Here is a 23,983-nt window from a genome sequence, read left to right as displayed (position 1 = left end):
AAAGTACCTAAGTTTGGAATTTAAACATTTCACTAACAGTAGAAGGTTAGTTAATTATTTGTAATTCTTAATTTATTTTCTCGTTTTGTAGTTATGTTCTTTCTATCTTCTAGAGTGACATTTTGACTTTCTGGACAGCTGTGTTGACATTTTTTGCACGAAGGATCAATAACTCTAATTGCGTACAAGTACAGGCATTTTCTGGGTAAAAGACTTCAAAAAATTAATCTATATGTACTTATTTTTCTCAACTTCGGCTGAAAATCATGGATTTAACTGCACACACGGATCCATGCGAAATCATTAAATCTATTTATAGTCGCGTGACGTTCTCCAGGGTACAGGCTTGCCCTTTAATTCCACAAATAAATGGAAAATTGTATAGGAAATTAGGAAATTCTATTCCTTTCTCAGGTTGGTAATTAGTAATGGGTTTTTTCGTGTCACTTTTGAAGCTCCGACATCATGCGTCATCTTGATCCGCCTTCAGTACGGGTTTGAACTCGCTCGAGTCATTAGGTTGTCCGTAGCGATTTTTCTGTGAAAGTTTTTTCTATTGTTTTCTAAAAATGAGTGACATCAATTTCGATGTGCTATCAGGTTTTGCTTCAGACTTGAACACAGTCCAACGGAAACTCTTGCTAGAATTCAGCAGGCCTACGTAGATAGTGTTTCGTCAAGATCCCAGGTTTTTCGGTGGTTTAAGGCATTTTCAGAAGGAAGAGAGTCGATTGAAGATGGACCACCAAGCAAAAGGCCTTCATCTTCAAGAACCGGTGAAAATGTAAGGAATCCGGGATCTTGTGCGGGATCAGATCGTCGGTTGACAGTCAGAATGATCGGGGAAGATTTGAATTTGATTCATACCACCGTTCATCAGATTTTGACCAAGGAATCGGGGATGAGAAAATTATGTGCAAAAATGGTCCCAAAAACCTTTCGCAAGACCAAAAGAATATCAAGAGGGAAAGATGGCTTGAAGTTTTGGATTCGTTTGAAATGACCCCCATTTTCTGGAACGTGTCTTGGGTGAGTGGTGACGAGTCTTGGGTGTTTGAGTGCTACCCACAAACCAAGCGCTGGAGCATGGATTGGAACACTTCCACCTCTCCAAGGCCCAAATAAGCAATGATGACGAAGTCGAAGATCAAGTGCATGCGGATTTGTTTATTCGATATCCACGGAATCGTCCACACAAAGTTTCCACCTCAAGGCGAAACAGTCAATCAACACTTTTACCGGGAGGTTCTTGAAAAACTTCGAGAGAGGGTCATTCGTGTGAGATCAAGCATCAAGAACAACTGGGTATCACGATTATGCACCTAGTCACACATCAATTTCAATAAACGAGTTTTTGGCCGGTAAATAAATTCATGTGGCTCCTCAGCCTACTCATTCACCTGACTTGAGTCCTTGTGACTTTTTTATCTTCCGGAAGTTGGAAATTCACCTCAAGGGAACTCATTCTGGGACAAACGAAATCATTCAAACGGCTGTAACCGACCAGCTGAAGGCTATTCTAGCAGTATCGGAGTTCCAGCACTGCTATGAGGAGTCGAAGAACTGTCTCCAGTGCTCTGTGGCTTCAGAAGAAGTTATTTTGAGGGTGACAATGTAAAATTATAATTCTATTTGAATGAAAAAATGTTTACAAAATCAGTCCCATTACTTAATTTATAGACCTCGTATATACCTGCACACACACACACACATATACATACTTACACACACACACATATATATATATGCATGTATATACAGTATGCATATATATATATATATATATATATATATATATATATATATATATATATATAACACTATTTGAAAGTCTCATGGACGTGAATAATTATGTATAAAATTTAGCACCAGTGGACACAGGCAGAAACGTACAAAAAGAGACTCACTAAGTTTCGAATTTTCGGTGTTCACAGCTACCTTCCTGAAGGAAGAGGGGGATAGAACTGCAGGGAATACAAGGGCTGGAACGACGGATGGAAGGGGAAGGTGGGGAGAGGTTTCCAGAGCGAAACACTACCTCTCGAAACTCAAACACTATCTCTCCCAACGCCCTGAGCCGCACATACCCAGCACAGATTTTCTCCTTAGCCTTTCCGAGTTCATCCTCGCCCGTAACTCCTCCTTTAACGATAAATTCTTCTTGCAAAACAAGGGTTGTGCCATGGGCAGCAGGTTCAGCCCTCTCTATGCAAACCTCCCTGAGAGAGAAAAAATCCCTGATTTAAGAACCCCTGAAACCTCTATTGTGGCTCAGCTAGATCGATGATATTTTCCTTCTCTGGCCACATGGTACCTATACCTTGAAAACTTTCATTTCCGACCTCATTGCCTCGTCCTCTGTCTCCTTCAATTCTACGGTTTCCTCCTCCCAAATCACCTTCCTGGATGTAAATGTAACATTAAGATACCAAACATTTCACACCTCTGTACATATAAAACCCACAAACAAACAGCAATACTTACACTGTAATAGTTGCAACCCATATCACACCAAACGCTCCATTCCTTACTCCCTGTCCATAAAGGGACACAGAATTTGCAATGACCCCGACTCCCTTGATAATTTTCTTTCAAATCTACACTGTTCCCTCGGAACCCCACCCCCTTTCAATGTGCACCACAAATTCCCCTGGCCTAGAATCTCTGCGATTAATCCTAAAAGACCTCTGCCCTATCCTCAAAAATCATAATTCCACCGCCAACCTCTTTCCCAAGTATCCCTCTGTTACTTTCAAACGCCCCGCCAACCTATCCGATCTTCTCAAATCAACCAATCCACTCCTTAAATCCCCACCCTGTCCCAAAACCACTCCCATGCCTTGCAATAAACCTAGATGCAAAGCATGCCCTATTTTCAAAACCAAAATCCCATCCCTCTCCCACCTGCTTTTTAACTCTCCCCCACCAATTCCATACTCTACTTGCACATCTAGCAATGTAGTATACCTGCTGAAGTGTCAACTTTGCCCTGCCTATTATATTGGACAGTGTACCACACCCCTTACTATTAAAATTAACAACCACCGGGCCTCATGCAAGAATTCTTCCCTAATTGATATGTTCCCTATCCCCAAACACGCCTCCGAACACAACACTCCCTTTGATAAATGCTATAGCGTATCCATCTTAGCATCCCTCCCACTCTCACTGAAACTCAAAACAAAGAGCAATCGTCTTGAATTCCTGGAATTGCCCAGGTATTAATATTAGGCATTAATTACCCTGATTTAGACATATTTTCATCCACCCCCATCACCTTCCACATTTTCCCCAACCTTCTAAAAATCCCCCTTCTAACGCTTCCCCTCCAAACTCTTCCCTTCGGAAACCTCTCCCCACCTTCCCCTTCCATCCATCGTTCCAGCCTCCGTATTGCCCTCAGTCCTATCCCTCTCTTCCTTGAGGGAAGGTGGCTGCGACCACCGAAAATTCGAAACTTAGTGAGTCTCTTTTTTGTGTGTTTCTTTGTTTTTGTCTGTGTCCACTAGCGCTGAATTTGATATATATATATATATATATATATATATATATATATATATATATATATATATATGTATGTATATATAATATTGGGACAGCACAATGGAACACAATTAAAATAGTAACATTTAAAAGGACACTCACACGGTAAATTGTTTGAGCTTTCGGCCTTCTCCGAGGCCTTCTTGAAGTCTAACTTGCTCAAACAATTTACCGTGTGAGTGTCCTTTTAAATGTTACTATTTTATTTGTGTTCTATTGTGCCGTCCCAATATTATACTGCTCGTGTGTTTCCGTATAATCGATACATACAGGGTTCGTCCGGAAAATAAGTGTACTGATTTTTTCCCGCCGCTCCAGGGGCGCCCAGCACCACTCTGACGGGCTGCGATTGGAGGGGGGTATGTTGGCAAGCGACGCTGAAAAAGGCAGTCGGCTCTGAGCTGTGGTGTAGTGAGGATCTCTGTTAACGCGAACCTCCACGCTCGACCCACGTCACGGAACGCGATGCCGAAGTTTTTGGAGCAGCGTTATTCCAACAAATTTGCGGTAAAGCTTGGGAAATCGTCTACCGAAACTGTCGGTATGATTAACCAGGCTTACGGGGAGTCAGCCATGTCCAGAAACATGGTCTTTCGGTGGCACAATATGTTCGTTGAGTGCAGAGAAGAGGTCGACGACGAACCACGGCCTGGACGCCCATCAACGACACTCACCGACGAAAATGTGCGAAAAGTTCGCGATGTACTGAACTCTGATCGTCGTCTTAGTGTTCGGATGATAGCAGAGCAGTGTAATCTTCGAAAACGAGTCGCCCGCGTCCGGCCAGCGATCAAAAACATCTGGCGGCTGCATCACGACAATGCGCCGTCTCACACCGCGCTTGTCGTGTCGGACTTCTTGGCCAAGCACGGCGTGGCAACGCTGCCGCACCCGCCCTACAGCCCGGACTTGGCACCACCGGACTTCTTTCTGTTCCCGAAGATAAAGAGGAGTTTGAAAGGAACGCGATACGGGACTTTGGACGCCGTCAAAGAGGCCGTGACGACGTGTCTTCGAGAGGTTCCCGATGATGCCTTCGCGGGGTCGTTCCAGGAATGGGAACGCCGCTGGAACAAGTGTATCGACTCACAAGGGTCCTATTTTGAGGAATATTAGCTTAAGATATGTAAAAGTAATAAATTTTGTTTCCTGAGCTCAGTACACTTATTTTCCCGACGAACCCTGTATATATATATATATATATATATATATATATATATATATATATATATATATATATATATATATATATATATATATATAAGAGAGAGAGAGCTACTACGTAAGTAGTCTTAATTGTGAGTATGCAAATACGTGCATTACACTTTCATTCTATTATTATGTCCACAATCATCATGCATATGCACGTATATGAATTCGGAGATTCTAAGCCTTGACTTCCAGTGTTTTGTGAATAATAAATACTAGTTCCCAAAAATAACTCAAAACCCTGTACAATGGAAACTCAATAAAAGACTAGATGAAGATATGATTTGAGTCTATTGTTCCTTTAGTACCCATTTTCGTTCAGGGAAGCACGCCTTGTCCTATCTCAAGCAGACAAATTTCATTGACGATATGAATGTGCTCATCAGGCAAATTCCATTGAGATACGATTTCGCGTCGCTCATGAACTAAGCTAAGGAGGTGCCTATTTGAAAAATGTAGCACTTTACCAAGCCGTGTATTCATAATTTTTGTATTTATTTCGCAATTCTATGGTGATGTGTGTGGAGGAACCTGTATTATGAACTGTGGAGGGGCGGGCAGTGATTCACGGGTAAACGTGAATTCGTTCGTGAGCACGTTTCGTGGCATTTCACCTTCTTCCAAAAGAGGGAAAGGAAGAAGGTGAAATGCCGGGAAAGATCTAAATTGAAGTGCAAGTGAGGGGAGATTATCCGTGAAATGAACTGTCGTTTGAGCTGCCATAAGAGTTCTAACCCGAGGTGCGCAGTTAGTGACCCGTGAGGTAACTGTTGCGTTACCGTCCCATTTGCCTTCAAACCCAATCCCTGAAAATATTGATATATTGGCTATTAATGTATCTGGAGAGCTGAAATTTTCGAAGAATATAGGAGGAAATTGTGAGGGGAAATCAAAACAGACACCACATCAGTAAAGATAAAGGTATCCAACTCCGTAAAGTCCGTTAGTGACGTTTTTCCCTCAAGGAGTGGGTGAGTGGGCATTGTTTCAATTTAATTTCGAACTTTTCGCACCTTATAATTCATTTCATTAAAAATAAGGTACAAAAAAAATCTTTGGAAAATGGTTCCAAATCAACTCGAGAAATCACCACGAAATATTCCAAAATACTTCAAATGCGATAAATGCAGCAAAGGGACTGGAGAATTGACGCCGAGTTGAGAATATAGGTTCGGTGAATTTTCGAAGGTTTTGTCATCTTTGAAAGACCTCTTTAAAAGACTGAAGAAGACATCCGACTATTGTAGTGAGAGTTACAGTGGGAACGCCGAGCAGAGACGAGTATGGTGGAAAGCAGATGTGGAGCGCAGTTTTGCACATATCGTTCGAGTGGATGAATGGAATGTGGAAAGACTGGAAACGTCTGAATTGTGTGCACTAGGAAAGTGAACTAGGATGGGAGGGATTTGTGCACGAAGTGGTGAATTCGGCGAGGAAGGAAGGGCGCGCCCAATGGATGGCATAAGTGGCATTGACAACATCGAAGTAATTTGACTATCGCTCGCGCCCCCAATGCGCTAAAAGGTCAAAATGAAAGCAATCGCAGGTGAACCTAACCCTTACGTTAAGGGTGATTGGTTCGATCGGGAGAAATAAGTCAATTATAGCCAAGCATTTCAGCGATTACTAGCGCTCTTCTAATTTTAATACCGCGTTTTTATATACTAGTGGCAAATAAGCGAGATTGCATGGAAATTGTTGACATTCTCTAAATGACGTGGTTCTCTTAATCGTGAAATGAAGTTGTACTAACGATCGGACACCTCTTTTCTCCGTCCTCTCCACCAGAACCACTTCTCTGCCCTCAATCCCACCTGGCGTCGGTGGCATCTGCTGGAGGGCTCCCCCTGCTCCCACGTTTCTTCCCTCATGTCTCGGAAGTGTTGAAACCTGTTGAGGTATATTCAAAGTTAAAAGTGTGGTAAATTACAGTGCATTTCTATTTTGTTGGCATGCCCTATGAGGAAGCGAGGATAAGAGTAAATATATTGGACGGAGTGAAGACGCCTCGTTAAAGTCGGAAATTTAGAATGCCTTTAAAAGAAGCAGCAATGCAAACATTGCTGAGTGCATTGTAAATCCAGTGTGACAGGTAGTGAATGAGAGTGAATGTAAACAAGACAAAGGATATTCGGTTTTTGAGAAATGCTGAGTTGAATATTAAAATAGGAGTTCATAAGCTAGGGCAAGTGGAACAGTTTATCAATCTCGGAGGTGTTTTGGACCGAAATGGTCAAAGAAGTAGGGACTTAAGGAAAAGAATTGCGCTAGGCAAAGGAGCTTTCACAAGGAGGAGGTAATTGATGTCAGTGACGTTGAGTAAGGAAGTTAAGAAACAGCTCGTCAAAACTTCAATACGGAGTGTGGTTATGTACGGCGCGGAAACATGGTCACTGAAGCAGGATGATAAAGTAGATTGGATGCTTTTGAAATGTGGGTATGGAGAAGGTGAAGTTGGCCGAAGGGAGAGCAAACGAGGAAGTGCTCGGTATGAACTGTATGTAAGGCAAACGAGGAAGAATGTAAGGCAAACGAGGAAAGGGCGGGAGTAGGATTGGGATGTTGGATGGGATGAAGGGAGGAAGGAAGTATGTGGAATTAAGGAGGTGCTTCCTGTGGTGTAGCACGCATGTTTTGTCAGGGGAGGCAGGTAAATACACTATAGGACATTTGTGTTGGCTGTGTCTATTCAAAATCTACCTTAACCGGTAGAATACCAAATGATTAAAAGAGGAGCCGTTGAGACTTTTAAGGTTTTTTTCCTCTTTGCTCGTGTTTGTTTAGAGTGGAAAATTTGATCGGTCCAGAGTCTATCGTTTGTTTGTACGTGTACTCTGTATTATTATGAATAACTGATCGAAGCACTTTTCCACTTGATAATTTTTTTTATTTTACGACCGGGTTTCGATGTATTACATCACCATCAGGTGATTATTATGTAATACATCGAAACCCAGTCGTAAAATAAAAAAAAATTATAAATTGGAAAAGTGCTTCGATCAGTTATTCATTAAGTTCGACTTCCTTCCGTGCATAGATAAAGGCTCACCTGACTTTTTCATTAATTGTTCGTTCATGCGGTGCATGTCGGGTCCGTTCATCGGCCATTGATGTCAAAAGGTCTCTGGTCCCACGAGGGCGGTTGGAATGCGAAAATTCGTCTCGTCTGCTCATACTCCGCTCTACATCAGCGTTTCTTTTACCTATCTACATTACTTTTTTCATCGCCTCTCAAGTATTCCCTTGATTTTCTTTCTCTCCTTCTACTCTAACATATATTTCTGTTTCGTGAATCCTCATTGTCATCTTTGACATACCACTCACTTCAATCGATACCTATCTGACTTGCTTGTTGTGGTGCATTATCTGTAATTCGATCGAATGATCGATGTTCCATCGAATTATTCCTTTTCGATTGATAGAGATTGTAAACTCAGATCGATTGATTCCCAACTTACACGTCCAAGGGACTCGGACCTGCGAGGGAAATTTCTCAATCCTTCTATTTTGGCCATAATTGAATAAAAAAAGTCTCAAGAGTCGTAAGATAGTGCAATTGGAATGTGACATCCACATCTACTTTCACTTCTGTTTTATCGTGAAATGAATATCCTACGGTTACAAATGACTAATAGCATTAATTTGTTCGTATTTTGTAGTTATAAGTATCATTGTTATTTTCTTGACTTCATGCAACTAAGACACAGGAATTCAGCTGTTTCATTTGCTTTATTTTATACGAATACTCGTATCACCGGTTTATCGTAGTCGGTTAATTTAAATGGATCAATGACTTTTGCCATTATCTTAGTCTTTGGTAAAAATTCTTACCTGGGTAAATTCATTCGAAAAGGTCGTTCCACAATACGCCGTAAGTTTTAACTCCCAAGACTTACGTCATTTCATAACTGTGGAAATGAAGTCGTGAGTCTAGGCAGAAGATGTTTATATTTTGTCTTTTGAGATTTAATACTTAAAATCTAAGCCAATAAGTGTCAACCAACTTTTGTTTTCAGGCGTTTGCACCACAGCATTATTTAAGCTACAGGACTTGAGACTAAAAGACCATTTTTAGAGCGGCCGTTTAATCATGTATAGATATTGAATGACATGTTCAGAACTTGTGTTCAATATATAAATAGTTCATAGTCCTGAGGAAGTAAAAACTTAAGAAAACTCTGATAAAAAAATAATGCTTAATTTAGACAAATTTCATCATCCTTGTTTTGAACCTTCAAATTAATTCAGTTAACCCCAATGATATTTTCATTTCAAATACTCAACAAATTCAAATTCGTTTGGTCTTGGACGAATGTTGGTACTGTTTTGACTGATTTTTTTTTATACTTTCAGGCCTCTGGTGGACTCTCTTCTTCCAGTATCATCTCAGCAAGCATTCCGGAGCTGCCCACGTTTTGACGAGGTCACTCCAATCAAAAGGAATCGAGTTTATCGTTTATTAGTCACCACTTGACACATAATAAATCCTCCAGCGTTTGCTTCTAGTTGTCATTAAATGTGCTCTCGTATTTAATTTATATAATTCTCTTGTTTGTCACATTTTTTACATTTCAGTCAAATTATGTATGACTTTGAGTTTATCTCAATCATATTTTTTGCTTTAAATTCGCTTTAAATGCGAAAAAATGACCCTGTTTAAAGCATACTACCTTGATCAAAAAGTTCCCGGAATAACCACCGTGTGGCGCTCCCATCGTTCCGATTTGAGTTCTGTTTTTGTTGTTAAATTGGTACATCTGTTGTTGATATTCCCTTTAAATCTTAGTGTCATAACTTGACATTTGCAAAAGTTACGTAGCCAAGAGTACATCTATCTCTGTGTGTGTTGGCGATTTTTTACAATTGCAGAAATGGATTTAAATTTGCAACAACGAACTTGTATTAAATTTTGCGTAAAAAACGGATTTAGTGGCGCACGGACGTTGGAAATGTTGGAAAAGTGTTTCGGCAACGATTCTCTAAAAAAAACGGTCGTTTACCAGTGGCACGAGCGGTTCAGAAGTGGTCGTGAGTCAATCGAAGATGATGAACGCAGTGGCAGACCATCGACATCGAAAGTCGGTGAAAAAATTGATAAAGTAAAAGAAATGTTGGTCAATAACCGCAAATTAACCATCAGAGAAATAGCGGAGGACTTGAACATTGCCTATGGATCCGCCCAAGACATTGTGGTTAATGATTTGGGTTTCCGTCGTGTAGCAGCAAAGTTGGTGCCAAAAGACCTCAATTTCATGCAAAAAAGAGACCGTGTTGACGTCGCAAAAGACATGATTTGCGAGGCTGAATCCGATCCCACATTCATCAAAAGGATCATTACTGGAGACGAGACGTGGGTTTATGAGTACGACACGCAATCCAGACATCAGGCAAGTGAATGGCGTTCACCAAATGAGCCGAGACCAAAAAAACCACGTCGTTTTCAGTCAAAAAAGAAGGCAATGCTGACGGTTTTCATGGATTACAACGGTGTAGTGCATCATGAATTTTTGCCAGAAGGCCAGACAGTAAACAAAGAGTATTATTTGGGCGTTATGAGACGTTTGCGTGAAGCAATTCGCCGAAAGAGACCAGAAATGTGGGCAGAAAACTCGTGGATTTTGCACCATGATAACGCACCGTCGCACAGTGCTATCATTATTCGTAATTTTTTGACGAAAAATGCAACAAATACCATCCAACAGCCACCGAATTCACCTGATTTGGCTCCCTGTGACTTCTTTCTGTTCAATCGAGTTAAAAAACCATTACGGGGAACGCGTTTTAGCAGCCGAGAGGAAGTAATGGAAAAATCGCAGGAAGCACTGATGGACATACCGAAAACCGACCGTAACTTTTGCAAATGTCAAGTTATGACACTAAGATTTAAAGGGAATATCAACAACAGATGTACCAATTTAACAAAAAAAACAGAACTCAAATCGGAACGATGGGAGCGCCACACGGTGGTTATTCCGGGAACTTTTTGATTAAGGTAGTATAAGTGAATATTTATCGCAAAGTGGTCAACTACCGGCATCTTTTTATCTACGCAAAAAGAATTTATGCTATAATTTGGTATAGTTATTTAATATTTAATAAAGTTTCCTGAGTTTTCTCATAAGTATGGATACTCAAATGCATTTTTGTGCTAATTACGGATGATTTTCTGGTATCTCCTTGACCTGGTGTGTTTTGAGAAAAATATACGTGTGTGTTTAATTCAATTTCCATTCACGTTTCTTAGCCTTTGGAAGATATTTAATCTTAGAATCATTTTATTTGTAGCCGTGAATACATATAATGCGAAGGTTGGTCAGCTGGAATTTGCGTAGCCGAAGGTGATGATGCAATTTCAAGATGTATTTTTCCAAATCGAATAAATATTAGCATTGCCATAAAAATGCGTTTCATTTAAATTTAGAACCTTCAACTTCTTGTTTCACCGAGTTTTTTTAGAAATATTAAGACAGAAGTATGTTCCGAAATTACTTCCATTATTTTTTAAAATCTCATGTGATAAGCTATTTTTAGTATGAATAGTGTTGATTTCAATTTTATGGTAGGAAAAAATGAACCGTTAATTTTAATATCTGAATTAAAATAAGCATAAATTATTAAAACACTGGCCCGAGCTTGCATGCCCAATGAGTGCATACATTTTAGCGATTTGAACAAACCGCGAATTCACCTAATAGCTGGTTGACACCGTTGACGCTATGGTCGTAAACAAATGCAATGCGTATTGCAAGAATTGTGTTGACGGCGAAATATGAATTTGGCAGGCAGCACTCTTGGCTGAAATATTTGACGTTTGGTGTTTAGTTTTTATTCTTGGGTGCTGAATTTTGTTAATCGATAATATAAAGTGTTTGATCTAAACATTCGCGTTGTGAATATCATTTTCATGCGTGAATCATTTTTCATTCATTGCCTAAGTCTGTGAGGACGACCAGTCTCCACCACGAAGTAATTTTTTCGCCGTAATGAAACACCTTTAATGAGATTCTCTGAGAAATATTCACATGATATTTGAAAAATACTAATGGACGACGAACAAAATCTTCTGCTGATGAAGGAATTTCCAACGCTTATTCCACAAAATAAGACTTTCTCCACATTCGACGGTTATATCGTGGCTGGGGTAATGTATAGTATAGAGAAGTTGACTATACATTTTAATACTTGAAGATAACATACGTTTCGATATTCCATAGGGGGAGGATTACCATGTGTATATTGATTTACCTAATCCACCTTCGGTTAGAGGGATGGTTTTCTTTTGTCCATTAAACCTTCGATGGTTTTTAGATTCCTGTAAAAGTGACCTCAAAGAAGTAAGTAATTCGTTCAGTCATGGTTGAATAGGCATTCTTCAGTATTTTTGTAAATGATTGTTTCTTTCAGTGGGAGAGCAGTGGAATCAGCCTGTTTGAATTCCTGGTCCGGTTGCAAAATCTGATTGTGAGTGTCAAGTTTCCCATTCACACTTGGAGCCGTCCTAAATGATATTTCATGAATTAATTTAACATTTCAAAACGAACATGAGAATAATATGACCCGGTGGATAGTATTCGCTAATGATTAAAATAAAATCGATTCAGACTAATTAGCTTAGCCTCCGGAAGGTCCTGATGTATTAACGGCCGTCTTGGTCTTACGCTATTTTATGCGTATTGAAGTGTTTGTGTTGATGAAATTTAATGAGCTAGCCCTCACATTTAATTTGTCTTTAGTAAACATTTTCTATCAGAATACATTAGGTGTCTTAATTGTGGAAAAATTCAATAATTTATTCCAATAGTTAATGCTCGGAAAAGATGTATTGCAATACAAAATCAGTTGCTGTAGAAGTATTAAAATTATGTAAAAACCTCCATAATTTTTCATTTAATTGTATTGCAGGCAGTTGGCATTCAACATGGGAAACTGGAGAGGTGTGGTGGTTCATTATGCTTGGATAATTTAGTGGAGAAAATACATTTTTACTCCAAAATAATCAAGGAAGTTGAGAATTCACAATGGAAAGAAGAAATATCAATTGAAGGCTCGTCGTCAGGAGAGTTTAATGAGGTGAATGAGTAATGTGATAACTTAATTAGTTACATTACAAGTACTACTAGTTGGTACTGCCAAGGCTTAGTGAATCCTTTTCCTCAAAGAAAAAAAATCCTATTTGGAATTTACAGTGGCTCCTTAACTTGCAAACGTAATTCATTCTTGCCCACAATGAATATTTAGAAACTGAGTTTTCCATTTTTTCTTTTGGGATATCAAGTAATTCCTCTCCCAGATTTGGAATTTTTTTATAATTAAAAGTATTTGTATTCAATTAATTATTCAGGAAATATTTTATTTAACATGCATTGCATAAAAATTATCTTCCATGACGTTTAGAAAATAACTTATCAATGATTTTGCAGCTTAGATTTTGATTATTTATCATCAGTTACTTTGCTTTGTCTCTTAGGTTAGTGCTGCTTGAGAAACCCACCTAACAACGAGCGAGTCTGTGATTTCGTTTGCACTTTTCTAATGTGATTAATGACATTGTCATTCAACATATTTCTGGCTGTAGAAGAAAAAAAAAGCTTGACTTGGATCAACTGTCAACCAATTCTTCTAATTCTCCCTGTGCTGCAAGATTTGTTTGGCATCGCATGGTTAAATGCCTCCCTTTTTGTTGCTGACTTCATCATTCTTGGAAGAAATTTGCTTTTTCTTCATGGCCTTTAAATTTTCTTATTCTCATCTTAACTCCTGCAGCTCTTCTGGGTCAAGATCAACCATGCGCTCTTCTGCTAACTCCTCAATATCTGCTTTGCTAACTTCCATATCCTTGGTCTTGGTCTGGATCCAGAGAAACAACTTTGTTTACCATATCAAATTCACTGTAAGGTCCTGCAGAAAACATTTCCTTGAGCACAGTTGGTCCGCAGCTTTCCCCCTGGCTTATTTTCTGTGTTCTTACAGAAACATTTCCCATGCCTGACTAATAAGTTGTGATCAATGAAGAATATTGAAATGGTTCCTCCAGAACCCCTTGGCTGTTGCTTTCATGTTCATTACTTGCAAAAATCTTTGGAAATGATCTTTAGTTTATACGATACTGTCAAGATTTTAGAAGTTGGCAATAACACATTGATCCTCAGGTTGTAGGAGTGATGTGGTGGCAAGACCTTAATTTTGATGATATTAAACTCTTCATTCAAATTTTCCTCAAGATGTGCTGGAGAATTGGACTTAATAAGACATTTTTCATGCATGTGCCATTTTATTGCAAATGCCTCTATTATCCACTCAAAGAAGAATTGCTTGGCTACATAAGCGTTGTTGTTAGTTCTCCACATAGCGCCAAGATTGTGCCTATTAATATTCTGCTTTTTAAAGGCTCAAGGATTTTCAGAGTGATAAACCAACAGAGGTTTTGCCTTGAGGTCACCTATGTCATAGTCAAAAAAAAAAAAGGTTTTCTGTATTTCATGTGCTTATGTCCTGGCAATGCCATTTCCTCCTTGAAGATGAATGTTCTAGTCAGGGTTTTTCCCCAGAGAAGTCCAGTGTTATAATAGTTAAAATCTTGATCTGGTCTGTCATTTTCTGACTCCATGAATGTATGAAGTTCCTTCAGTCGCTTCTTGAAAACCTTGTTCTTGGCCCAAGTACCTACTTCCAGTCAAACAACCAGCAGATACTTCGTCTATCTTGAATTCCTCAAAACATCCTTAAATGCTTTGAACCCTTTGCCAATGTCTTTTCTACTGCTAGTGGAAGCCAAGGTCTGTGCAAGATCTTTGAAAAGAGCTTAAGCCCGTAATCAGATTGTATTTTGATGCATACTAACTGCTTTAATAGTGATTGTACTTGCGGTTGATTTGGACCAGTTATATTCCTTGCACAGATCAATCTTCATGTCTTCCATCTCATGTTTTCCCACTACTCTCTTAAGGGTTGTGATTTTCTTCATCCCTTACTTTTTAACAAACCATTTAGTTTCAGGCTTAACTTTATGGAAACTTTCCGCATTTCAGAGAAATGATAATTAATGATTTTGATTTCAGCTATAGTATTTTTATTCACATGGCTTGGGTTTGAACACTGTGTCATCTTCAGGTTACTTAGTTTTCTTTGGCCTTTTGTTGAGAGTAGAACTTTGTCAAGTGTGTGGTGGGAAATGCATGCATGCGGTGCACTGGATGGCTTTGTGGCAACACAATTCCAAGAATTGTGTTGAACAAATTGTACTACATCATTACTGATCGAATTTAGTACGTGGTATGTGATGTGCTGCATTAGAAAAGCATGACTCGTTTCGTATCACGAGAATTGGTTCATGATTAGAAGCCAATATGGAATGTGAAACAAATATGATGGTCTTCCTGGAAAACCACTGAAAGTAGACATTGGTGTGGACTCTCCTTCCACCTCTGATGTATCATCAACACAGCATTGGGCTTAGTACTTGAGTACTCGGGGATCTCTGCCCTCACCTGTTAAATCAGCCTTCACCAGTAAAACTGTGGTTCACTACCTCTTGGGCCTACATAAAGTTTGCTACTTCAACTTAAGTATGTCTTTGTATCCACAAAGAAAATGTCATTTTAAATGAAGTGAAAGAATATTTGGGATTTAATTTTTTTTAATGAATTGATTGAAAGGATTTTGGCATTTCATTGTTTCACACCAAATATTTATATTGGATTTTAATTTCTACCTGAAAAAAGTGGTGGAAGTGGAAAGGCACCAGTTCCTTGAACAATTGCATTCAAAAGACACGTATTGCCTTGCCTTAATGTCCTTCCAGCTGGGCCGTCTTAATGGCCCAAGGTCCAGAGCTTGTACGTTTTACCTTATTTGCCTCTGTTGCCTTGTACAAAGTACTTTTACTACTTGTTTAGAAAGTTATATTATCTTTGATTGTAGAGGATATCTATTGCCCTTTCAGATTCAGCTTCGTTTGAATAAAAAAGACGCATTTGACCGAGTTCATACTGCGACAGTTAAGTTTGACTCCACGACATCAAACCCAATTATTAGAGCTGACCTGCCTTCACAAGTAGAAATGACAGTTTCTAAGGTAAGGTTTTGTGAAATAATCTCCATTGATTTCCTTTCCATATTTTGTTTCATGCTGTACGTAGGTGTGTTAATTTTTTAGAACAAAAGATAGGAATAAAAAATATTGATTTATCAGTAATGTGAGCTGCAAATATTTGAACGATATACACTCCACCCCAGCATTGATTTTTTGGTTTCCGAATTAAAATGGTAGGTTTTTCATTGTGTGTGAAACTATTGGAAGCCTCAAATAGATTATTTTTGATTTTCAAATTATTATGCATATTCTCTCTTAAGGAGCCATTTTAATATTTTGAAATAGAAAATGATCCAATGCTCCTCATTTAAATTACTGGGACTTAACTAAGCTTCATCAAAGAGACTTAAATCAATGTTGGTTGGCACTGCCTCCTTAGAACAATCGTGAATCTCTCCAATTTTGTTCAGGATGGAGATATTATTCTGCAACACCTAATGAACATATGACCAAGAATCTTGAGAAGATTGGGAAATTTAAAATTAAGCCATAAAAAAATAAACATTTTTCAATGGAAAGGCAAAAAATGTCAAAAATGCAAAAAAAGGTATTCCTTGATGCGTTTTCTCAAAATTTCTGGTCTCTGATAATAATAGAGCTTTACATGCTCATGAAATATGCGTCAAACATATTTTTGAATGTGTACTATAATATATAACATTTTGCTTCACAGGGAATGACTGCTTCTCAATTCTATGAAACTTTTGTTGAAGCAGTTGATAAACTTCAAGATTTTTGGAATGTAATGGATGACATTGATGCAGATTGCTGGGTTATTGATCCAGAACAACCAAAAAGGAAGGACACCTACCGGAGAATAATCATTGGTATGCTCAGATCGGAGAGAACAATTGACTAGAAATCAGAGGGCAGCATTATCGGGGCATAATTTAGGAAGACTTGCTTAAAACTATAAACTTATTGATTTTTTTTAAAATTTGAAAGCAAAATATGAGACTTATAGTGGCCCCCTGATAGTGGTGCGATTGTCCAACAGTTGCTCCTTAACTTTCAATGATACTATTATTGCCAGTCTATCAATCTTTTCAACACCTGTGGGTGCTGGAAGCAACTTTCCATCCCAGTGCAACACTAATTCTTGGCAGTCGTTGAGTTTGACTTTTTGTTGAATTTCTGTGTGTCTCACTTCTCTAAATTTTTTTCAAAGGTGTTGAAATGAAGTTCGATTTATTACTAGGTTTTCAGTATCATGCCCAAAAGCTTCTGCAGCAGCCATCAATATGTAAACCCCATTTCTATCACTGATTTTGCACCTACCCAAAAAAAAAAGGAATTTATGCTTTTTTACCAAAAAAACCCAAACTTCTTGAATCATCAATACTGCACTTTCTTTTGTTGCAATATTTACAACTCTTAGATTGCAGAAAAATATGCTTAAAACGTGTCTGTTTGAAGGAAGTGTGGCTCCGACGATTTGATTGAAATTGTAGCCAACAAGAGTGACATGAAAATCTTTTCTTAACTTGTGTGCCAAATGACCTGAAGAAGTTGATGCCATTTTACAACAAGTCTAGGAAGAACACTTCATAAAAGTCACCTTATGCCAGCAGCCAAAACAGTTCTGAAATGATACTTAAAAAAATCAATCATCATACTTGGTTCAAAATAAATAAACAAAGCACACAAAAATAAAATGTAAAAATTTATATTTAGTGGTAAATCACATGACGTGATTCATACAGCTAATATTTAGAGAGTTTTTATATTAACTCAGTAATAGAAAATCACATGTTATGGAAAAAAAATTGTATTTTATACTATATAGATTTTCATTAATATCCTTTACTAATTGATTATTAAAAACGGACGGAATAATAAGTGACACACAAAACCTTTTAGAAAATAAAATAACCAAAAAAATTATACCAAAAAATGACCTTCTGAGCAAAAATGTCAAAACATCTTGGTCGAAGAGGGTCACCTCGCAGTGATTTGATCGAGCTAAATTTTTGCTCATATTGTTTTTTTCATTGACTAAAACAAGTTAGGTAGGTGGGAGATAAGCTTTTAGAAAGTTGAAAAATAAGGGCCACCCTGACATACATGTACGAGAGCGGTTCAATAAGTACCCGTGTTAGAAATGAAGAAACCATTTTTTCAAAATTTTTTTTTTCATTTTTCAACATTGTCCCCTTTTAGAAAGTTACACTTCTCCTAACATTCCGGCCATTTTTTTAACCCCTCCAAAAAATAGGATTTGTCGAACTCTCCAAAATACGCCTCTGGTTCGGTGATAACTTCTTTGTTTGAGCTAAATGTTTTTCCCATTTCTTCATGTTAGTAAATAAGAAAAAGTCGTAAGGAGCCAGATCAGGTGAATACGGGGGGTGCGCACGGGGGGGGAGAGGGGGGGGAATACGGGGGTTTCTTCCTTTTTCTAAAAAATCCATGAGGATGACGCCATTTGCATCTCAAGAGACTGTCGCCATGACCTTTCCGGCCGATCGGATTATCTTCGCCTTCTTTGGAGCAGATTCACCTCGAGAAATCCATTGTTTTGATTGTTGCTTAGTTTCTGGTGCGTGGTGATGAATCCAGGTTTCATCAACAGTGATAACTCGATGCAAAAACACCTTCGGATCTTGCTTCTAATGCTGCAAATACTGCTTCGAAGTTGACAGCTGAATCAGCTTCTTGTCCACCGTGAGCAATTGCGGCACCCATCTGGCCAACAATTTTTTCATCGCCAACTTCTCATGTAAAATATTAATTGCCGTTCCAGTCGACACACCCACGGCCTCAGCTACTTCGCGCACTTTCGTTCGTCGATCAGCGAGATTCATGGCGTGGACTTTTTGAATGATTTCCTCGTTAACCACGTCTGCCGGGCGTCCTGGCCGCTCCTCATCAAAAACAGATGTTTGCCCACGTTTAAATTCATTGAACCAATATCTAACTGTGGTCATAGATGGCTAAGTGTCCCCATAAACAGCATCCAAATTTGCTTTTATCTCCTCTCATTTCTTCCCATCTAAAAACAAAAAATGAATTACCGAACGATACTGCTCTTTTTCCATCTTAGCAAAAATCATGAAACACGTCTTACTCGAATGGCTGTCAAATCCAAACTAACCTTTAAATCAGTCTGAAATTTGTTTCACCGTCATTTGATAGATGGCAGCACACGATGATAACATAAACTTCTCTCAGGAAAGCCCTTTGTTGTCAGACACAGGTACTTATTAAACCGCCCTCGTATATACCCCCACATGCATTAGAAGAATGTGCAGGTCTGTATAAAAGAGTTGGTAATCTGAAATCGTAATGATAAAACAAAGAAGAGATATTGTATTGGGTGTGCAACATATTAAACTTATAGTAAGTATTTGAAATCCATTGGGAAAACTGTAAATGATAAAATTAACAGTAAAAAACTGGAATAAATTGTGAATAATTGGTTCCTAGAAAACTTTGGAATCACAACGCAACAATTTCACAATGTCAAACTCATTCACCTTGAATGGGATAATTTTTGTACTCTGAAATAATTGCATGGTAATGTGCATTTAGCAGATGACTTTGTTAAAATTTACTGTTATGTTAATTATCTCCTGCAGTTCCTTAGAATGGGAAAAAATTTGATTCAAATCCCTCCTGACATAAATAACAGGTGAATCTATGACTTTTAGAAGGGTACAGACGTTTAATTGTGATTCGGAGGGGATAATTAGGGCCCAACACCATATTGGGGAATCAGGCGACCTGGATTAAATAAGAGAAACAGCTGTAGCATCTACATCTACATAATACCCCGCAAGCCGCCGCAAGGGTGTTAGGTCACCAACCGTAAAAAAGAAAAATACCACATGCAAAAAAAAAACACGGAAAATTACACCCACAGCAGCGCACACACTCATGCAAAAATCCCTTCATCCAATACTCATGCAAACACATAGTATACCGCAAAACAACTAAAAAACTGCACCCCATGATGCAGCACGAAAGCCATCCTACAACACGCAAGCCAGGACACAACAAGCAAGAAATTGAAACACCACATGAAAATGCACCACGAAACACTCTACCCCCCAAAGAGTCTGTAAAAGGCAGGGAATGCGACCCAACGTTGCAGGTAGCAGGAATTTCCCCCCGCGGAGAGGGACGAGGGATTGAATAACGAGCATGGGCTGATATGTGTCATTTTACTTCCCGGGCCCTGTGCACGGACCCGGGATAAGAATGACCTTAATATTGGTGATTAAAGAGCCAAAATCCAACATGGCATTCCCATTAGGAATGTATCACATTCACCCAAGTGTGCGGGAATAAGGATGGATTTCCGCTGCCCCCATCAAATGCCATTATGTTGGCTCTCAAGGTATAACATACAGATGGAGACTTGGCGGAAAGGAGGATGCTTTGTTCTCCCGCTCATAATTTGTTATTGGCGACCTAGGTTACGACTTGCAGAGATGATGACACTCTAAGTCGAGGCCTGGGTCATGAGTGTTGGACTGTATGTGGAGGAACAAACTGTTTTCTTTTCTGAAATGACCCTCTGTATGCCTGCCTACCTTATTCCTCGCTCTTTTCTCTCCCCCTGCCCCTCTTCCTCGTATGGATATAAATATGATGTATCACATGTTAAATCTTGTCTTGTACCTGAAGATGGTTCGATGAACCGAAACGCATTGTACGTTACAAATAAATCTGTGGAAAAGTAAAAATTTGTTTCTCGTAATGGAGAATTCCTAGTTCATTTTGGACCGGGGGAAAAGTCTGGCAAGTGCAACTGCCTAATTACTTACTTCACTATTGCTGTGGAGTAAATAATTACATGTGAAGCAAAGAGAATAATGGGTGCGACTACTGTCACCACCGTGCTGCAACTACAATCATGGATCACTTACCATTAATGCAAAAGATAACAATTCATGAGGTGCTGTTTACAAAGAAAAATTTAGCAAATTTATCTTTTGAAAATAAAAAATGAATCTCATAATCTTTAATCCATATCATTGCTCTTTCAGAAACTAATGTGTCCCTGTATCTGAACATTGATCCCTTTGATCCACATAAGCGACCTGACGTAACGTTTATTGGATCGGAAAGGACGGTCATGCCATTCCGCAATTCCCTCCAAGAAAATCTTGAGGTAAGTCAAGTCTCACCGAACATTATGTTGGAATGGAAAAGTTAAGAAATGTTTACTTGATGCGAATTGATCGTGACTAGCAAGTGTCAGTCAACATGAAGACTTAACGAACTGGCTAAGATAAAGATAAGAAGTAATAAAATGCCAGTGTGTTCTCTTTCCTCATAAAATCAACACATCCTTGATTAAAGCTACGAGAAATCAGGAAAGCTAAAAAATTCCCAACAAGTTTTGACTTTGAAATGAGAATATCTATGATTTCACCTAATTTAAAAAAAAGTTCTTGAAAAATATATGTTATACAAAAATACAAATTTCAATTGTTCCCGGCTCAACCTTGTGGAAATTCATTTTAATAAAATTAAGAATACAAAGTGTCTTTCCACTGTCCTTTATTTGCGTACAACCAGTTTCAACGCTCAAGCATCATCATCAGGTATCACCAGGTATGGGTACCTGATGATGACGCTTGACCGTTGAAACCGGTTGTACGCAAATAAAGGACAGTGGAAAGACACTTTGTATTCTTAATTTTATTAAAAATACACATTATAGGAAATGCTGCTTCCTTCTATCTCAACTGGGAGAAAAAAAAACTTTTACTAATTACATGTTTCTCTCTACTGCTCCTAATAGAATTGGGATAGTATGGGAATCAGTATTGTGCACAGCCTTGCCAAATTACTTGGATTAGAAGAGCTACCAAGGAAAATCACTTGCGAAGGAGGAAATATGGAGGGTGTTGAGCAAGGGGAGTGTAGCATATGCCTTTGCCTCCGCCTGGATGACGGCCAACTTCCCTCTGAAGTGTGCAACAATCCATTTTGTGCACTCCCTTTCCATGCAACTTGTCTTTTCCTGGTAAGTGTGGGTGTTTTAGTTGTCATAACTCATTGGTCTACTTTCATGTTGTCTCGTCAAATCCAATCATTCGATAGCATCCACGTTAACTTGAAATGGAGTTTACCAATGGGATGGATTTCATGAAAGAATTGTTGAACTGATTTGAGACTTTGACCGGAGCTTTAAGTAAATGTTTTATTTAACTAGACAGTATAAAACAGGGCTATTTTATGGAATGAATACATGAAATAAGAGGATATAAACTGTGTCTATATCAGATTTTATTTTTGGCTCATCAAACAGCCAGGCTTGATACATGGCCACGCAATAATATTGCTTGTGCCAAATACTTATTGATTTTGCAAATCATTCTCACAGAGGAAGCAGTGAACAGTGCATTTGGATGTGAATGAATAATCATTTGTTCTGCTCAGATTTAATTTCAGAATTGATAAACAACAGTGTGTGTCAAACAAAATGAAATTAACAGAAATATCAGATTCATTGATAGCCACAAAAAGAACATGAAACGACAAAAAAAAAACATTGCTTACCATTTCAGACATACTTTACTCTAGGGGAGGATTTGCCTACATTAACAAATGGGTTAATACATTGTTTTTGTGTTATTTTGGGGAATACTCCTGCGATAATTTTGATTAATAAATGAATCAGCCAAATGAGTTTTAGATTTGTTTGGGACAAAATGTTTGTCAGTTTTTCCGCACTAAAATTCCCTTTTCAAAATGAATTATTGCAAGTAATATTTTGAAGGAAGTGTGCCTCCATAGTTCCTGATTCAGGATCCAAGGTTTTAGTTATATATGATTATCAAAATGTAGTGAAATCCAGCAGTCCAAATTCACTTTGGAGAGACAGGAAGTACACGTTTACATCATTATTTTTATGTTTTGCTGTGTTTTTATCAATTAATCATCATATGTATTCACGTTAATATAACATTGCTTTGCTGGGTTCGGGATCACCTGTCATTGACACGAACCATAGGGTCTTCAAATACTACTGGTGGGCAGCGGATATTTGCCATCATACATTCGTTTCCTTGAGCACATCTGGATGTCAATTATTATTATTATTATAAAGCAGCAAAATGTTTGCATATTTAATTCAAAAATCTTTCTTTTGTTACTAGGGAGGCACTTTAATCCATTTTCCTGAATTTTAATTATTCTTGCCGCTGTTACATTTCATAAAAAATTACGCAAATGCTCAGGTTTGCAGATGAATGACTGATTTCACATGAAATGGCAACGTATCTCATAGTCTACCTTTGTATATATTCATTAAATGCATTGTTTCATTAATATGGAATAGACTGATGAAGATGGTACTAATTGTCTGTACTCCATTGATAGCTTTTAGATTATTTTCTCTAGCTGTGATTTGACTGGATGATTACTCGCTAAAATACTCACTAAGTTATTACCGTATTTTCCTATCGATAACGCGCACCTAATGTATAACACGCATCCAGAACTTTGTAGCTATCATGAATTTGTATAGATACGCCCCGCATCCCAGGGCTTCATAGCTATCTTGAACGTGTATAGATGCTACGTGTGTATCTGTATATACATATATATATGCGTGTAATAATTTTATACAGTTAGTGTGAAAATATGTCTACATCGGATGTGTGCGCGTAAAAATACGTCTATGTTTTGATTTTTTCAATTTTCATTACATTATGCGCATCATCATTTTATCGATCATCTGAACATTTTTGTATGCATAACACCTGCGTTATCAATGGGAAAATACGGTAATTATCAGTTATCATAAAAATGTGTGTGTACATTTTATGCTTTACAGTGGCTACAGTCTTTTCCGACCAGTCACCAGAATTTCAACAGATTATATGGGGAGTGTCCCAACTGCAATTTAGTACGTATTGTTTTATTTATTTATTTTAAAGAAAAAACGTGTTTTAAAATTGAGGTCCCATTTTGAGGTAATAAAACATTTTATTCTTTTTTAGGCAATTTCATGTCCTATTCAATCATGATGACGGCTTATCTCTCCAGCTTCAACCTAATTTCCAACTGTGACTTTGGAAAATTGAAAGGATATATTTTTCAAGAAATATTTATTTTCCATAGTGAAGAAGAAGTAAATACATCTATAAGAAACCCCGCATTGTTTTTAAATGTAAATAACAA

General features: G+C 38.2%; 2 protein-coding genes across 7 annotated transcripts in view; both read left to right on the top strand.

Moving 5' to 3' along the window:
* LOC139687846 (cytochrome c oxidase assembly factor 6 homolog) overlaps positions 1-9,412 on the top strand; it is a 98,459-nt gene extending 89,047 nt beyond the window's left edge. For all 6 annotated transcript variants that reach the window (XM_071585168.1, XM_071585169.1, XM_071585167.1 and 3 more), the window contains one exon: positions 9,106-9,412. In XM_071585168.1, the coding sequence (XP_071441269.1) occupies positions 9,106-9,226 (121 nt within the window). In that variant the 3' untranslated portion in view covers positions 9,227-9,412. The remainder of the gene's footprint in view (positions 1-9,105) is intronic.
* Positions 9,413-11,498: 2,086 nt separating this feature from the next.
* Positions 11,499-23,917, top strand: Fancl (E3 ubiquitin-protein ligase Fancl). The gene is made up of 11 exons (XM_071585940.1): positions 11,499-11,587; positions 11,689-11,893; positions 11,967-12,086; positions 12,157-12,213; positions 12,655-12,822; positions 15,695-15,826; positions 16,518-16,671; positions 20,836-20,960; positions 21,597-21,821; positions 23,637-23,708; positions 23,803-23,917. Exons 2-11 carry the CDS (start codon positions 11,795-11,797, stop codon positions 23,827-23,829), a joined length of 1,179 nt encoding a protein of 392 aa, XP_071442041.1. The 5' UTR covers positions 11,499-11,587; positions 11,689-11,794; the 3' UTR covers positions 23,830-23,917.
* The last annotated feature ends 66 nt before the right edge of the window (positions 23,918-23,983 follow it).

Source organism: Hetaerina americana, unplaced genomic scaffold (assembly GCF_022747635.1).
Source record: "Hetaerina americana unplaced genomic scaffold, ioHetAmer1.1.p SCAF_2, whole genome shotgun sequence".
Lineage (NCBI taxonomy): Eukaryota > Metazoa > Arthropoda > Insecta > Odonata > Calopterygidae > Hetaerina > Hetaerina americana.
The sequence above is the reverse complement of the archived record's forward strand: the minus strand, read 5'-3'. Positions and strand labels throughout refer to the sequence as shown.

What these genes read in the sequence shown, in the direction of transcription:
- Fancl (XM_071585940.1), top strand. Translation starts at nt 11,795, where the DNA reads ATGGACGACGAACAAAATCTTCTGCTGATGAAGGAATTTCCAACGCTT. An exon ending in ACGGTTATATCGTGGCTGGG is followed by an intron (nt 11,894 to 11,966) that starts GTAATGTATAGT and finishes GATATTCCATAG; the next exon opens with GGGGAGGATTACCATGTGTA. An exon ending in AGTGTCCCAACTGCAATTTA is followed by an intron (nt 23,709 to 23,802) that starts GTACGTATTGTT and finishes ATTCTTTTTTAG; the next exon opens with GCAATTTCATGTCCTATTCA.